The sequence below is a fragment of the Pecten maximus genome, chromosome 9 (genome assembly GCF_902652985.1).
Source record: "Pecten maximus chromosome 9, xPecMax1.1, whole genome shotgun sequence".
NCBI classification, from domain to species: domain Eukaryota; kingdom Metazoa; phylum Mollusca; class Bivalvia; order Pectinida; family Pectinidae; genus Pecten; species Pecten maximus.
In genome coordinates, this window is record NC_047023.1 from 21,190,534 (window position 1) to 21,208,756 (window position 18,223).

Consider the following 18,223-nt stretch of genomic DNA (forward strand, 5'->3'; position numbering starts at 1 on the left):
ATCTACCCATTGTAACATGTGAAACATCAGGTCAGGATATATCTACCCATTGTAACATGTGAAACATCAGGTCAGAATATATCTACCCATTGTAACATGTGAAACATCAGGTCAGAATATATCTACCCATTGTAACATGTGAAACATCAGGTCAGAATATATCTACCCATTGTAACATGGGAAACATCAATTGCAAGTCAGGATAAAACTACTTATTAAAATATGTGAAGCATTAAGTCACAGGGTCGGAATATATCTATCCATTAAAACATGAGAAACATCAGGTCGGGATATACACTCATTATAACATGTGAAACATCACCACTGGATATCTCTACACATTACAAAATGTGAAACATCAGAACAGGGGGTCAGGATATATACTCATTATAACATGAGAAACATCAGGTCAAGATATACACTCATTATAACATGTAAAACATCACCACTGGATATCTCTACACATTACAAAATGTGTAACATCAGGACAGGATATATCTACCCATTGTAACATGTGAAACATCAGGTCAAAATATCTACCTACTGTAACATGTGAAACATCAAGTCAAGATAAATCTACCCATTGTAACATGTGAAACATCAGGTCAGGATACATCTACCCATTATAACATGAGAAACATCAGGTAAGGTTGAATCTACACATTATAACATGTAAAATATCAGGGTCAGGATCTATAAACCAATTATAACATGCGAAAACATCAGGTCAGAGGGTCAGGGAATCAGGGGATCTGATGATCACATATACCTGTATGTATGAGCATACCCATTATAACATGTGAAATATCACGTCAGGATATACCGTATCTACCCTTTATAACATCTGAAGTCAGGGAGTCAGGAAGTCAGGATATATCTACCCATTGTAACATGTGAAACATCTTGTCAGGATATCCAATCTACCCATTGTAACATGTGAAACATCTTGTCAGGATATCCAATCTACCCATTGTAACATGTGAAACATCAGGTCAGAATATATCTACCCATTGTAACATGTGAAACATCTTGTCAGGATATCCAATCTACCCATTGTAACATGTGAAACCTCAGGTCAGAATATATCTACCCATTGTAACATGTGAAACATCTTGTCAGGATATCCAATCTACCCATTTCAACATGTGAAACATCAGGTTAGGATATATTTACCCATCAAAACACGGGAAACATCATGTCAGAAGGTCAGGACTCATTATAATATGTGAAACGCCATCGCTGGATATCTCTTTACATTACTACATAGGAAATATCAGGTCAGGACATATCTACTCAATTCAAGATGTGAATAATCATTTAGTTAGCAGGGTCAGATAATTACAAAATACAACACATTAAAACAGTTCAATTGCATCATCATTTAAAACACTCATGCAAATTTCAGCATATCTAGTAAATAAGCAAAACCATGAAATTATGAAATTATGAAATGTCTAATAGTGATTAGAGTTGATTTGATCAGTATTTTCATGATGTGACACTTGAAATTATCATACATATAATGGTTTTCATTTTTTAGTTAAAACAGGCATCACACTCAAAGTCAAAAGATCAAACTAAAAAATGTCAAGAAAATGTCAACAAGGAGAACAGAATGAAATATTTACTCAAAATGTTGTCGTAATTCTTCTGGAGGTTGTTTATTGGCAGGAGATTTACTGCGTCGTCGTCGCCGTCGTTTAGCAGCAAAGTCACCCGTTGGTGCAGAATGTACAGAAGATTCACCACTGAAAGCACAAACATTCAAAGTTATGTTGGGTCTGAGTTTGTCTGAGGAAAACACAAGATGTTCTGTCCAAGTCTGTCTGAGGAAATCACATGATCTGTCCAAGTTTTGTGAGGAAGCTACAAACATGTTCTGTGCAGTTTGTCTGGGGAAACCACAAACATGTTCTGTCCAACTTTTGTGAAGAAACTACAAACATGTTCTGTCCAAGTTTTGTGAGGAAACTATAAACATACTATGTCCAAGTTTGTCTCAGGAAACTACAAACATGTTCTGTCCAAGTTTTGTGAGGAAACTATAAACATACTATGTCCAAGTTTGTCTCAGGAAACTACAAACATGTTCTGTCCAAGATTTGTGAGGAAAATACAAACATGTTCTGTCCAAGTTTTTCATGTCAGTTGAAATTCCAAACTGGTCAAAGGAAACTAGGAATATGTCATGTTTAGGCAATTTTTTAGGAAATTCCAAATATTTGTAGTAATATACTGTCAAAGTGCATATTTCTGGTCAGGGAAACTTCTGTAATGAAAGCAGCGATATTGTTAATGTTACTATATGTAGGCGATATAACCATTCCTGGACATCAAATGTCAATATCCCTTAACAAAAAACAATAAAATAAAACAAGCAAAGGAATAATGTTTGCTATACCATGCTGAATAGCAATACGTATACATAAGGGTGGCTTCATGTAGGGTATAGGTGCACATTTTATAATACTGAAATTCTCATTTCAGATTTCTTAGCTCTCTGTAAATAATTTGCATAATGTGTAATACATTGTATATATATTTAGGCTTGTGATGTAAATCAAGCACAATACCTAATCAAACACAATTCAAATATATATGTATATACGTCCTGAATAAGTATCCTTCAATAACATAATGGACAAAGAGCTGTTGCTGACCTTTTCATAATTAAAATTGCCACAAAATAATTGCAAAATTTTTTTTTTTTAATTTCAAAAAGTGAAAGACTTAATCATCCAGAATTAATCAGAAGTTGTTTACCAAGTCGGGATAAGAAAAAGATGGGATAAACAGCATGCACCTTAAATGGGAAATATTTTGAACACAAGAAATATAGAATTAATAATAGTCCACATTCACATTTACAAAACAGTTGTAAGTGTCAACCAAATAAAGTACAATAGTTATAAGCCCAACACCAAACCGATCAGCTTACCCATTCGGCACATTTTCCTTGTTAGGAATATACATCCTGAAAAAACATGCATATTATTCAACTACTTCATCTATTGTGGACATCCAGCAATCCTGTAGAAGTGGATGTTTTCACAGCATCTTGTCTCTAACTTTTATATCAATTTAATGTATGAATTTGAGTATCTTACTTATACAGTATCTTATTTATACAAAAGATAATGTATGAATTTGAGTATGTTATTTATACAAAAGATATTGTATGACTTTGAGTATGTTATTAATACAAAGGATAATGTATGAATTTGAGTACCGTAAATATTCGCGTATAGTGCGCACTTTTTTTCAAAAATTGACAAGTGAAAAAGACCACTGCGCACTATACGCAAGTACAAGCCTTTTCCCAGTCAGAATGAATGTGATTTGACTGAGATTTGTGATCGTTTCCTTTCACAGCAGGATTGATTTAATACTTATATATATATATAACATATATAAAGCATTAAGAAAGTAATAGTTAACAAATAATCAAAGAAATGAATAGTTATTTTAATGTTTAATTCCTTGAAATTGTGTATTTATCAGCAATTACGTGGATTTATCTAAGTCGATCGTGAGCCACATGTTCCGTACACATACGATATCTCACTTGAGGATGTTCCCGTATTCAGGTCCAAAACGATGTATAACATCTCAATTAACATCAAACACAACTTGAAATGATATAGCAGTACTTAGTTATTTCATACTTCTAAATTAATCACCTTATAAATCCAGAATGTTGCCAGAAACTGATACCGTTCAACTTGTTTATTTACGGAAGCTGAAACAGCACGCATGCGCAATTAGGCACGGGTAACACTAATGCCTTGATCTCGTGCGGCAGTCACTGACCAACTGGCCATAAAAAAATATGATAAGACTGTGAAAACTACCAGGGTACTCTTATTTATCGTCTTCACTGTAGATGTATCCTTTACACATGTTAATTCATTGATATAAAAGTTGTGACCAGCACGACGACTGCAGACTTGTTTCCGTACTGTATACAAAATGGCGGCCTGTGTAACATTACGTAGCAGTCAGCTTACTAGTCAATCTTGTTATAATTGAGCTTAATAAGCTTTGTATGTTCGTGGACAGATACCACAAGAGATCATACCTGCGTGAAAATCACAAGGTAATTGAGGGTAGGATTAATTATTTTGTTGGTACAACAGCGTAGATGGGACCTAGATGGGACCGCTACAATTTGCAAGCTGACTAGGCCTGTGGCGGTATAATGTAAACAACCTGTCAATCCAATGTGTCAAATCTGACCGGTGATTCCAATTAAATGTGGTACATTGTAAATAATCTTTCATAAGTTACAACTTCCTATCATCTTATGCTTTAGAATTCATCTACCGCTCAGTTGAAAATTGAAAAAAAAAATTGTTAATTTTTTTTTTTTTTTGAAAATGAACCTCAAAAACATACCTGCGCACTATACGCGAGTGCGCACTATACCCGAATATTTACGGTATGTCATTTATGCAAAAGATAATGTATGAATTTGAGTATGTTATTTATACAAAAGATAATGTATGAATTTGGGTATGTTATTTATACAAAAGATAATGTATGAATTTGAGTATGTTATTGATACAAAAAATAATGTATGAATTTGACTATGTTATTTATACAAAAGATAATGTATGAAATTGAGTATGTTATTTATACAAAAGATAATGTATGACTTTGGGTATGTTATTTATACAAAAGATAATGTATGAATTTGAGTATGTTATTTATACAAAGGATAATGTATGAATTTGAGTATGTTATTTATACAAAGGATAATGTATGAATTTGAGTATGTTATTTATACAAAAGATAATGTATGAATTTTTGAGAACGTATTTTTTTTAAAATAATGTATGAATTTGAGTATGTTATTGATACAAAAAATAATGTATGATTTGGAATATGTAATAATGTATGAATTTGAATATGTAATTCATATGTAAGACAATCAGTAGATTTATAGATAGTAACAAAACCTATGGTCTATAGAACATGAACAGTTTAATCTGACACACAGAAAACCATCCACTTTTACAGTAGTAGTTATCAAGTGTAAATAAGGTCATCGAGTTATGTCTTTACAGAATCCAGTCGATCCACAGTTATTTAACAGAAGCATTGTATACATTACTATATCTCTAAAAATCATCAGTAAAATAAGATAATTCCTTCCCATTGTACTAAGACACTAAGACTACATCCCCAGCCATATCTGGATCTCTAATCTTGGATCCAACACTTGAACACTAAATATATTATATAACTCAATATCTTACCCCTCCATGGCCTCTTTCCACTGACTTTCAAACCAGTCATCTGCTGAACTCTTGGGTCGGTGACGGTGGGGGCGTGTTGGCGATACATCGGACTCACTTCCACTGTCATTCTCTCTCCTATAGAGAAAGTGATTGGGATGAAAACTCTATAGAGACAGTAATGTCCAGGTAATCGAAGGAACGGACAGGAAAAAGACAATACCTTGTAATTTTATATTTAACTTTCGGAAGATTTTGAATGTGTTTTAAAATATTTCGTAAAGATAAAAGTTTGGTTACAATCTTTCATTATCATCTGTATTTTGATCACAACGTTTTGACTGTCTTTCCCTATAGTTGCTGAATATTAGTGAATTTGTTTCCACAGAATACAGTTTTGACAATTAAAGCACTAATAAGTTAATTTTTGTCAAAGCACTAATAATTTAGTGATTTAACAACATATTATTACAAACCTTCTTCTTCGTGAAAATGAGACATCACTCTCATTGTCGGATCCCTTTCTGTTGGGGAAATACATATGCCTGTAATTTAAAACAACATATCACTGCATCCATCCATATAGACAGAACTGTGCGGGATACCCGCTACCTTTTTATCACTACACATTCACTATATATACAGCACTACTTTCTCTTGCTAAATATGACAATTTACGAGTATACATCTCTCCATGAAGAAAATACTTTGACCACGTTACTTTCTGAAATGAGCGTCATTTGTTAATTTTGTAAGGTGAATCCGTGGGTGAATCATTTAGGACAGTACAGATTATTTGTATTTAGCCCTACTGTCCTAAACAATGGAACCTTAATAGTCCAACAGCTGCTGATATTCCAACAGTAGTTGACAGGGTTGGATTACTAGAACAATTTTTGAGAAAATGTGTTGATATGTCTTTTAAGATACAAAGGGATAAAACTGATCTTTTTTTACAACAATTATAAAATAAGTTACACAAACAATATTAACCATTTTTGCTGGCCCAGATGAAAGCACACTAAGTTTTACTGTGGAAGGAAACCTGAGTACCTAGGGAAAACACAGGTGGTAGGGCGGGTGACCCTAATACCAATAATAATATCATGACAAAGGGCAATAACTCGGTAACTTACTGCCGAATAATTTCGATTTTCGAACTTGTTCAAGATCTTGTCAATGTATGGCTGCATACAAAGTTTCATCAAACTTAGTTGTCAATTACTCAAGTTATCGTGTTCACAAGGTAATTGTTGAAGGATGGACAGACAGACAGGTGACCCCAATACCTTTGGACATCCAATTCTGGAACTGAACCGAAGTAACCTTGGTGAAAGTCGAGTGCACCTAGCCATCCACCTACCTACATCAGGGGATACTGACAATAGATGACTGATGGCTGGAGAGTGGGGTCACCAAATCTGTTGTGGGTTACTCAGGAATAGACTTAATGTATATTTACAGAATACTTACTTTCTACGGTACCCACTCTCTGTGTCACTTGGAGGTCCCATTCGTCTGTGATAAGATCTCGTGGCATCACTATACATAGAGGTTGGGGAGTCTCTTCCCGATGTATACAGACCCCTGTAGGTATAATATACTTAGCGATCAGTAAAGTAGTCAATGCTGAATCCATTTCACATATCAAAGAATTTATTGCACTAGAGAAGTGAATTAGACATTTTACTGAAACTTTTCCTGATCTATATACAAAATGTATTATTAGAAAGGTTGAAAAGAACCTCAGAGAATAGAAATCAAAAACATTCTTGATGTCGATGTTGATATCAACAGCAAAGATATACTTTATAATAAAGATTACTTATATTGATATATTATATGACACTCTTCATACTAATAGTATTTTCTTTATAGATAATTAATTACACAGACAAATTTCTATTCCATGTATGATTAACACTGATGTTGAGTTCCCTTTACTAGTTGTACATGATAACATACGCCTCTACATCCGTTTCCCACGGAGCTGAGCGAGTACTCTTAGGGGAGCCTCTCTGGAGGTCTGGCAGGCTTCTGTTGTGTCTTGTGCTCTTGTCTGGGGGAGGTATTGTTATACGGTTGACTGATATCCCCGACGTCATGTGTGGTACTATACCCTCCCCTTGGACTGAAAAAAAGGAACACGGGTAATATTTTTATTACAGTACTAAGTACTTAACTTACTGATCTGTTTTATTAAGTTTTAGTTATCAATTTTTTACGCCATCAACATTTATCATTCAAGCTCAGTGCTACTTGAAACAGGCAAATAAAAATTCAGAAGATTTTATTTTAATTGATCCTTAAAACATACCAAGTAAACACCAGAATTATTGATGAGAGATTTATTACCGCTGAGTCTGGAGTCTGACGAGGTCCTACGCTGGTGCCGTTTACTGGGAACTCGATTTACATTAGGTTGTTTTCGACCAGTTTCTGTTTGGCTCAGTCGCTCATGACGACCACTGTAAAAATTAATTTCTGTTTATATAAGATACATTGAATATAAGTATAAACCAGTTTACTATAGGTTATCAACAAACATTACAAGAATTAAGCTTTTAGCTAACAATAGGAATAAATCACCATAGATGCTGCTGATGTTATTCTTTTGCTAGTGGGGGTATAAATTGGAGGTGAATAATACATACATTGAAATGTAGTTCAACAGTTTCATACAACACCACAGACAAATTCCATATACAATATTGTGTTAATTTGATGTAAAACCTCAACCCTTATACTTAATTTACTCTTTTTACTATTGTAAGGTAGCACATACAGACGGTCTTACAACTGAGGAATGTCTTGATACTAAAATGCTAAAAGTGTCAGTATCTGTTATCCAATGTATGGTACTCTCGGTTTAAACACCTGAGTAGCACTACATATTGGTTATCATATAAAAGATCAAGGTTTTTTTTGGAGATGAAACCCAAAGAATAGTAACAAGTAACTTCTGAAGGCTTGTTTTCAAGGGTCTTCTATGATCTGCAACTGGTCTGAAACTGAAGCCAAGTTCCAGAGCTTATATCCATCCATCTTGATCCCAGTTTTCTATCAAACAACATCCTACTCGGAAAGGTTTCTATCAAAGAACATCCTACTCTGAACGTTAGCTTTAGGAGTGGCTATGCTCTTACTTTATTGATTTTTTTTTTTATTTCAGATGCAAACCTATCTGGTATCTTCCTGAAACCTAGCAGATAAATGACACACTTCTGGGATATTCCACACATTCAATCATTTAGTTATTATCACATTACATTCTGAGGGAGTCCTCACCATTAGTTATTATCACATTACATTCTGAGGGAGTCCTCACCATTAGTTATTATCACATTACATTCTGAGGGAGTCCTCACCATTAGGTTACAGTAGTTCTATCAGCTTCTCAGTAAAATTGCAATCAAGATTGAATTCAGTCAAATAAAGTAAATATCACACAAGAATCTGAAACTGAAATGCCTTGAGAATGTCAGAGACACAAACTATGTACTTGGACAGTGTTAGGGACGGTGCAGACAGGGCAAGCTAACAGTGACAGCTACCATCACCAATGTTAAATGTAGTCAAACCTATTATGTTATTGCTGTCATGAACCCCCTTACCACCAGATAGGATACACACATCTTCTTATTTGGATCATTTCATAAAAAAAATATTCTCCCAATTCTGAATTGAAAATTCTCATCAAAGTTATTTCCTTCTTCAGAATTGGAGATTCTCATAAAACATTGTCTTACATGAAGAACAACCATTTACAATGAATACATTGGTCACGACACTTCAAACATCAATATATTAATCAAAATTCCAATCTGTATTATTTTCACACATAAAGCTGCTCACACAGTCAAAAAGCCACAACACAAACAAAATCTGAACACATCCCTATAAAATCCAATGGAATGGACTATCACCAGGTTTTTGTCCAATGAACTGGACTGTTGTCTGGATGTAGGTTGGTCCATTACCAGAGTGAGGGTGTGAGGAAGCGTGGTCTTACCTGGAGCGCCGACTACGGGAGGTAGGTCTATAACTGTAGTCTGACCTAGCATAGGAGTCACTGGCCTGCCTTAGTCTAGTACAAAACAATGGAAAGATGAGGATGCATACAGGTGAGTGGTGAGGATAATGATGATGATAAAGACAATGAATATGAAGATGAAGATGATGGTAAGTCATGAAATGATACATTTCTAAAAACCTGTCCTTTCTGACATTTCTATATTCTAGAAACCCTCGAAAATCAAACAAATTATCAACTTTGATTTTAAGTGCACTTTTAAAAACCTTTTTCTATTCCGTAACTAGAAATGCTGGGTTCTATCAAGTGTCAAAATACATACATCTGTCGTACTGGTCATCAGAGAGGACAGGTTCTATCTGTGCTGTAAATGTCTTGTTGAATTGCAACATCATTTTTGTGAAACTTAACAAAATCATGAAAATTTAAATTATCTTTCGTATTGATAGCAGTTAAGATTATTACAATCAAGACTTTCTCAATGTTTCACCAATTTGAATTGTTTTGAAACATAACAAAATCATGAAAATTTAAATCATCTTTGGTATTGATAGCAGTAATTACAATCAAGAATTTCGCAATGTTTCACAAATATGAATTATTCTGATAAATATTTAAATAATTTGCGAATTGTATACAAAATAATGACTTAACTTTTGAACACTTGAAACAAAATAATTGTGTTTTAAATGAATCAGCCAATTGAAAACTTTAAAAGCATATAATATTTACATTTTTTTTTGCTTTATGGCGCTATACACAATGTACCTCTCTGACAACCAAAATTCTGATAATAAACAAAGCTGTCTCAGCTTATACTAACAGACAAGAGATTTACAGTGCTGAAGAAGATGATTTGAAAATGTGATGATAATTGCATAAATAAACCGGCTAATATAATTTCTAAAACACGTTAAATATTTTGCAGGATTAAAATACCTGATACTGAAGACAGAGACAACAAAAGATAATATAGATCAACCTATCTTAACCACTCTCCTGATTTTATACTTCAAGTGAATCTCTCAAAATCACAATACATTCTAAATTATCTGTTTTGAAACATCATAAAGTAACATTATTTCGAAGTACACTTTTGAAAGTTGAGATGGAAGGTGTTGATACTGATAAGTAAGATGAATTGGGTCACAATTTTGGAGAGTAATTACAATAGTAAACATATACGTATATGTATGTCTATGTAAATGATACCCTATAATTGTTTATCACTATAGTAAAACCTGTCTTAAGCAGCCATATAAGTAATAAATTCAGTCATGATGGTGCTGTAGTTTTTATACATCAGAATGTTCAAAGATATCCCGTTAATATCTAGGTTTTCTAGGGTTCAGTCTGTAGCTTCACATTTAATTATTCTTAAATGAAGCTTCTCCATAAAAAGTTCAAATCTTAAGACAGAAATTTTCCTAGAGCTTCTGTAAAGCTGTCATATGGAAGATCATCTTGTAAAACTCAGGCCAATTGATACACGATATCACTCTGACAGGTTACATTATAACTATGTATGTAATGGAGCACAGAAACTTTGATTAGTCAGTTATAAGAATAACATATTTCAAGTAAAAGTTAATTAATATTATAACAATTTTTACTTTGTCTAGTGATAACTTTTTCAACAAGAAAATCTTCCATACCCAAAGGTAAAATTAGTTGATTGGTAATATTGTGTCTAATCTATTAAATTAGAAATAGGTGCACTTAGTAAAAGAGTATGATTTAGTATAACCGCTATCTCACAGCTATTATCGGCAGAGAAAATATACCTGATTAAGAACCTAGAATTATTATTATAGTGGTAGTAACTCTTGTCTACAAGACTGAGTGAATATTAAATCTATCCCCAGCTCTGACTGAAGTAACTAAATAACAGCATGATATACCAAGCCTGGTATGCAAAGATATATGTGAAGTATCTTGATATATAATAAGTGTAAGCAGGGAGAGAGGAGACCGTTAATGTCAAGCTTGATACACTGTTTATATACGACTTCACGAATTCTACATTAGATATACAAACCCGTTCCTGGACGATACACAAGGCATTACATCACCTACCCTTACAACTTCTCACCTAAAGAACGCATGGTGTTCCACACAGCACTTCCATAGGTGTTTACAGCCTAGCTTACTCACAACCTCAAATGCATAGGTATGCTCGTCATTCTGAAAGATAATGGGTAGTCTGTCAATGAGGTATAAGGGGTAGGTTAGATTTATAGGAGGGAAGGTCAAAGAATAATATGGTTAGTAAGTATTAAAGCTCAGGGTCAAGGTCAAAGGAATATAGAGGTCAGTAAGATTTATAGGAGGGAAGTATTAAGGGTCAGGATCAAGGTCAAAGGAATATAGAGGTTAGTAAGCTTTATAGAGGGAAGGTCAAGGAATAGCATAGTTAGTAAGTATTAAAGCTTGGGGTCAAGGTCAAAGGAATATAGTAGTCGGTAAGATTTATAGGAGGGAAGATCAAAGGAAAAACATGGTTTGTAAGTATTAAGAGTTAGTGTTCAGGTCAAAGGAATATAGAGGTCAATAAAGTAAATCAAAGGGGTCAAGGTCAAAGGAATAAAGAGGTCATTAAAATTTTTAGGAGGAATGGTCAAAAGAATAGAGAGGTCAGTAACTATTATAGGGGTTATACGGTCAAAGGAATATAGAGGTCAGGTAAGTAATTTAAAGGGGCCACAGTCAAGTGAGTGTAGAGTTCATGAAGTATTATAGGGGTTAAGGTAAAAGGAATAAAGAGTTAGTGACCAATTATAGACAGAAAATTATTGGTAGAAAAAATACCTTTTTTTAACCACTGGTAGTCTGAACTCTGGGTCAGGTTTCAATATTATCCATTCAAAATACTCCGCTACCTTTATGGAGCACGTAATATGACTTTTAGCTTTCCCACTCTAAGCCTATCAACATTCTTTCCAACTTACATTTTTATCTTTGACTTTGATGATGAATATTTTCCCTTTGAAGGTGACCTTGTTGATTCTTGGCCTGAAAAACACACAATTATACAGAAACTTTTCATGTACATTATAATTGCCTCTGTTCAAGGTCATTAAATAGTGAAGGTATTGGTTAAACAGTTAAAACTGATTGTTTTGATTGGGTTTTAATCCTGATCGAACATGGTAATATAAATACTCTTATGTTTCTCAGTTTGTGGTATTATCCTTGATGTAGACCATAATGGACAATAATTCATGCGTAATTAATAAACATTACATTTCTGAAATTAACACCAATCTGATACCAAAATATTCTAAATTTGGTTAAAGAACTGGCTGCAAATTTTGATTTGTGTATATCAATTAGAAAACCCTTGCTTTCAAACCGGCCTGATTCATTATTTGTAATTTCCTGTTAATCACAGTCATTGAAGTAGAAACAAGTGTCACAACTATAGTTGTTGTTTACTGTATATATCTCTTGTTTGGTTTATTTTCAGATTTACTGTATATATCTCTTGTTTGGTTTATTTTCAGATTTTAAAATGAAGAACAAAGATACATGTTATGATTTTTTATATAAAAAATTCTTATTCTAAATCAAAATTTTAATCAGTTTTAACTAGAGTTGAATTAACATGATAACTGCTTCAATATGGAAGTTCTGCGTGATAGACACCCTTCAATCATATAAGGTTTTCTGTAACGGAGAATGTTTATATGTGATAAAGTATCGGTAATAGAGTTCATCCCGTTACTGATATCACTTAGAGATTAACAGTTCCTACTTAACACTTAGGTAAAATATCAGCAGGACTTGTAAAGATTTGTAAAGTTAAACATCACATGACTGTCACTGAACACGTTTAAAGTTTCGTTTCCAGATCCAGACATAAAAGAACTCACCACTAGTGTGTAAACCTTACACATTGGTTTCATGTACAGTAGGACTTGCAATCAACAAATTTGACATTTAAAACTTATTTCACCTCAAAGTGACATGCAAGGGTCATTTTAATTAAAATCAATTTAAACTGTTGTATATAAATCGAGAATAAAGCATGAGAACATGAGTAGACAGTCATGGACACCATTTATACAGCTATTTATACCATATTAAACAGGTCCAGTACATGTTACTACAGTACAAATACCCAAAACTGCTTTATATATATATTCAGTCTTAGATTTAAAAAGAATGACCGTCATACAAGCTAGGCAAAATCTTTAAAAGAAATATTAATGTTTTCATAAAAAGCCAAGGGAATATTTTTTTACACAACAGATACAATTTTCTGTTTAGTTACCAGAAGTAGTTTCCCACTTTCGTCTTGTTCTTGTAAACTACAATGCCCATCGGTGTCAGGCCGAGGAAGTATTCTGTGTTTCCTTCTCCCTGTAACAACATAACAACATGTAATTAGGTTTAGTAGAAACTCCGACAGTTTAAGTATATATCAGCTAAAATGGTCGACAATATACACTCGTGACGAGCTATTTTACAACTTTTTTGCATAGGCTGGCTCTGTAGGAGTCAAATTATGTCAATTAATGGTGTTTGTAGCTTTATCGATGTTTTAGGAATCAATTTGAATTTTAAGACTAAAGAAGAAGTGAAAAAACATGCATTTTAAAATTTTCAAAATAAATTTATACAATTTTTCTTTATATTTAATCAAAAAAGGGTAAGGTCTCACTTTAAATATCATAATATGTTTTCATCATAACAGAATTATACAAACTACATATAGAAATCTAAATCCTCATTTCTCACCATTACAGGGTGAAGGTCTACACCATACATGTCCAGCCATTTCACCTTGTCCAAGAACTTGTGCTCAGCTTGGTAAGGACGAAGACCGCTATATAAGATATACAAAAAGTATTTAATTAAAACAGCTTTTAATCTCAATAAGTCATTTTTAATCATAATGTGAAATTTTCAATTCACCATCAAGTTTTTAATACAGCACAAAATTACTGCCGTCGGTACTTTTCACTATCACCAGGCTAGACATTCTACACAATGACAATTTGTCATGTATCGTTATGCTATTGTACAGTGACAACATTGACTACAATGCCTTGTACCATTCAACCATCACTTCATACAACAAATTATATTCACAGCCATTCCAATGTATTTTATTATGAAACCAAGAATTCTTTAATCTGATAGAGTTCATGTATATCTAGGGTGAAGGTCCACAGCAGCACTGCTTGTGAGGATGACTGAAACGACTGCGGGATAGATTTATATAGTATGGTCAGAGATTGGGTGGAGACGGGAGTGTTGGAGACAAGGAAATAATGCCTGATGTTATGTTTGTGTGAGGCAAATAAAGTATTATCAGGTAATGAGGAGTCAAGGAGCAGGGAAATCGAAGGATAACTTACCTCAGTTATACCTATATAATATCCTCTACAATGTAAAGAGGGGCAGGGACGGATTACTTACCTCAGACATTGGTGTTATACCTATATAATATCCTCTACAGTGTAAAGAGGGGCAGGGAAGGATAACTTACCACAGTTATACCTTTATAATATCCTCTACAGTGTAAAGAGGGGCAGGGAAGGATTACTTACCACAGTTATACCTTTATAATATCCTCTACAGTGTAAAGAGGAACAGGGAAGGTTTACTAACCAAAGGCGTTTGTGTAATGCTGATATAGTGTCCTCTAGCTCCTCTGTTTGGTTGGGTACAAATCGAAACTCAGAAACATAACCTTGTGCCAGTCGTTGGTCACAATCTCCCAGCTCAGCTACAAGAACACATTACATGAACATTTATTTCTGTTGTGAAAGATATATTCTGCTTAAACTAAGATAATTTCCTGATATGAAAATAAGGTTGAATTGTGTAAACATGCAGTATATGTGAAATTATGTCAACTACAGCAAAGTCATGTTAACACCAAGCAGTGATGTCCTAGAACAGTACTAAGCATTCTTATCATCACAAAGAACATATGATCTGCATATCATGCATGGCCTGTCCTTCAGCTACGTCACATTTTCTACTAATATCATGATCAGTCTAACATATGCTGTGTACAGGGCCTATCCCAAAGCATGACACTTATTAAACCCATACAATTATATATGCTGGGTACAGGGCCTATCCCAAAGCATGACACTTATCAAACCCATACAATTATATATGCTGGGTACAGGGCCTGTCCCTCAGCAGTTTGTGTTCACTCACATTGAACGGCATAAGCGAAGAGTTCAGCAGCTTCTTCAAAGGTCACTGGGAGGCGACCTTGAACAATGTCACGTTTCACCTGCAGGTAAAACTGGTACCTGTCCAAACAATAACAAGTCTTACCTGAGTATCAGAGAAGCTGGCATGACAGAAATAGCAGCAATACAAGCTGATAATCATAGTATAATGGAAAATTATATATAATCCATGCCTTTATAGTAAAGCAAAATTATATATAATCCATGCCTTTATAGTAAAGCAAAATTATATATATGTACCATAGTAATCCCTGTCTGTCCTCAGATTTAAACTTTTTTTTTTAAATAGGCATTTTTCACAATATGACATCTAGTAAGCACAGATTTGGAACAGTACACTAGATATTATGAGAAACACTTTATTTCAGAAAAGGATTGAAGGTATATATAAGATTTGATATATCCTTAGGGAAACAATGTTCTATTAATAGATGAGTAAAATATTGATCACTTATAATGTGAGACATGCATTATGTGTGCATTGTGCTTTTTTATACATCAAAATGTTATGGCTGTAATTCTAAAGTCAGTAGTATGTAGCTTAGGTTACATGCAGAGATCTCTATACATACATCAATTCTGATACATTTTGTAATACTTTTCTGTATATATCTTGGAAGTAACTTTAGTATTATGTACATGTATCACATGTACTTCAAGTATACAATGATGGCTGTTTCAAAGGCAAAAATGCACGGACAGCAATTACCAGAAAATTTTATTTATACATTTATACGTAATTACAGTTACCCAGGATTTATTATCTCCCTTTTATTAATTCTAGCTGTGTATGCATGTTTCTTTTCAATTTTTACAGTGCCTTTTTTATCAATGTATTCTTATATAACATGTATCAAAAGTTAATTAAACTAATGCAAAGTATTATTTATAATAGAGTTTAAAGGCCTCATAATGAGGAATGTTAACTATTATGAAAAGGAGAGAGATTATGTAGTAAGGTAGCATATGCCCTTAACATTACCACAGTAATGTAGTGGATGTATACACCATTTATTATATAACTTACCACAGTAAAGAAAGAATATGCTCTTAACTTATCACAGTAAGGGGTAGCATACACCCTTAACTCTACACAGCAAAATAGCATATACACCATTAACTTATACACTCTTAACTTATAACAGTAAGGTAATATATATACATCCTTAACTTAAAACAGTAAGGTAGCATACACCTTTAACTTGTCACAGTAAGGTAGCATACACCCTTAAGTTATTGCAGCAAGGCAGTATACACCCTTAACTTATCACATTAAGACAATATTACACCAACAACATTTTTTAACATTGTACATACACATCTCTGCTGTATTTTTTATCTGTTACGCTCATTTTAATGGCAGTTCCTAACCTTGTGATTTCTTCTTTGAGCTTACAGGGATCCACCGGATAGAACTTGACACCGAAGTACAAAAGGTAGGGTATTGAACAGCCTGTAAATACCAAGGTATGACATATTACATACAACATCGTCCCCTAAATAATTAAATTTAAAACAGTGTGCGATGTACAGACTGTCTTCTAAATTAAACCCCGTCTTGTACACATCAACATTTATTGATAATCATGAACTTGTTTATAAGATCCCTTTGACACATGATTTCATACCCACTGAAAGATTCACAAAGATAGAATGACTAGACATGTGAAAAACAGGTTGTTGAGAAAACATTCGATCACTTCTACAGAAATGTCTGTTCCAAAACACGTTGACAGATATCAGCATGTCGATCAAACAACAATTAGTGAAGCATAAGGACGGATAATTTAACTTTAATTACATCAATGAGCTACAGGTATATAGGGTGTCAAGGAACAACTAACTACAATATACACTGTACATCACTTTCATCTTTGTGAAGATATTTGTTGCACATTTATTGCTTTCACAAATGTTCCCATCATTTTCCCCATCAATGCATGTTCCATGTACATGTCTGATTCATAATAAATACAGGTTATGTGTCATCTTTGCTAAAGATTTTGTATGCAGGTCTATAAGCATGGATTCGTGTAATAGCTTGTGTTCACACATAGGTTCTCAGGTACTCGGCCTGTCCTAGTTCCCATGTATAAGTCCTACCCCAGACCTGTAGCTGTAGGATAGGAATAGCCATGCTTTGTATAGACAACATTTAGAACACCTATATAGGTGTTGTATAGAACATCACCCAATCAATGACGTTATCATATTGTAATAGGTTGTGTTGCACTCCATCTAGCTATTGTTGAGCAGTATAGTGGTGTTTACTAATTAAAGCGACAGAGTCAATCAGGTACACTAGATGTAAATAAAGGTAAGATTTATTATCTCGCAGTAAAAACAGGAACTTAGCTGTGAAGTCAGTGGGGAATTCTCTTACCCTGGACAGGTGTATTGAGATTTCCTGCTTTCCACCTATAGGGTTGAGAAGGGTAGGGTTTGCTAGCCATAACAGTTGTATGACATGATGTCAACATCAGGTTTGTTTTTGTTTAACGTCCTATAAACAGCCAGGGTCATTTAAGGACGTGCCAGGTTTTGGAGGTGGAGGAAAGCCGGAGTACCCGGAGAAAAACCACCGGCCTACGGTCAGTACCTGGCAACTGCCCCACGTAGGTTTCGAACTCGCAACCCAGTGGTGGAAGGCTAGTGTTAAAGTGTCCGTACACCTTAACCACTCGGCCACCGCAACCCCTACTCAACATCAGAACAATGACATCACATCAATGCAACAT

General features: G+C 34.1%; 1 protein-coding gene across 8 annotated transcripts in view; it reads right to left on the reverse strand.

Annotated features, from left to right (window-relative positions):
* Nucleotides 1-18,223, reverse strand: part of LOC117334945 (serine/arginine repetitive matrix protein 5-like) — a 54,062-nt gene that overhangs the window by 16,891 nt on the left and 18,948 nt on the right. For 6 of the 8 annotated variants that reach the window (XR_004534259.1, XR_004534258.1, XR_004534257.1 and 3 more), the window contains exons 4-18: nucleotides 16,857-16,938; nucleotides 15,448-15,545; nucleotides 14,887-15,004; nucleotides 14,011-14,098; nucleotides 13,544-13,632; nucleotides 12,219-12,282; nucleotides 11,363-11,454; nucleotides 9,250-9,324; nucleotides 7,593-7,705; nucleotides 7,203-7,368; nucleotides 6,711-6,824; nucleotides 5,714-5,782; nucleotides 5,259-5,375; nucleotides 2,939-2,974; nucleotides 1,629-1,748 (exon numbers count right to left, since the gene is read on the reverse strand). Coding sequence is in view for 5 of the 8 variants with exons in the window: in XM_033894808.1 (XP_033750699.1) it covers nucleotides 1,629-1,748; nucleotides 2,939-2,974; nucleotides 5,259-5,375; nucleotides 5,714-5,782; nucleotides 6,711-6,824; nucleotides 7,203-7,368; nucleotides 7,593-7,705; nucleotides 9,250-9,324; nucleotides 11,363-11,454; nucleotides 12,219-12,282; nucleotides 13,544-13,632; nucleotides 14,011-14,098; nucleotides 14,887-15,004; nucleotides 15,448-15,545; nucleotides 16,857-16,938 (1,441 nt within the window). In the remaining 3 variants the exon portion in view is untranslated. The remainder of the gene's footprint in view (nucleotides 1-1,628; nucleotides 1,749-2,938; nucleotides 2,975-5,258; nucleotides 5,376-5,713; nucleotides 5,783-6,710; nucleotides 6,825-7,202; nucleotides 7,369-7,592; nucleotides 7,706-9,249; nucleotides 9,325-11,362; nucleotides 11,455-12,218; nucleotides 12,283-13,543; nucleotides 13,633-14,010; nucleotides 14,099-14,886; nucleotides 15,005-15,447; nucleotides 15,546-16,856; nucleotides 16,939-18,223) is intronic. The other 2 variants (XM_033894807.1, XM_033894806.1) reach the window with 2 other exon arrangements.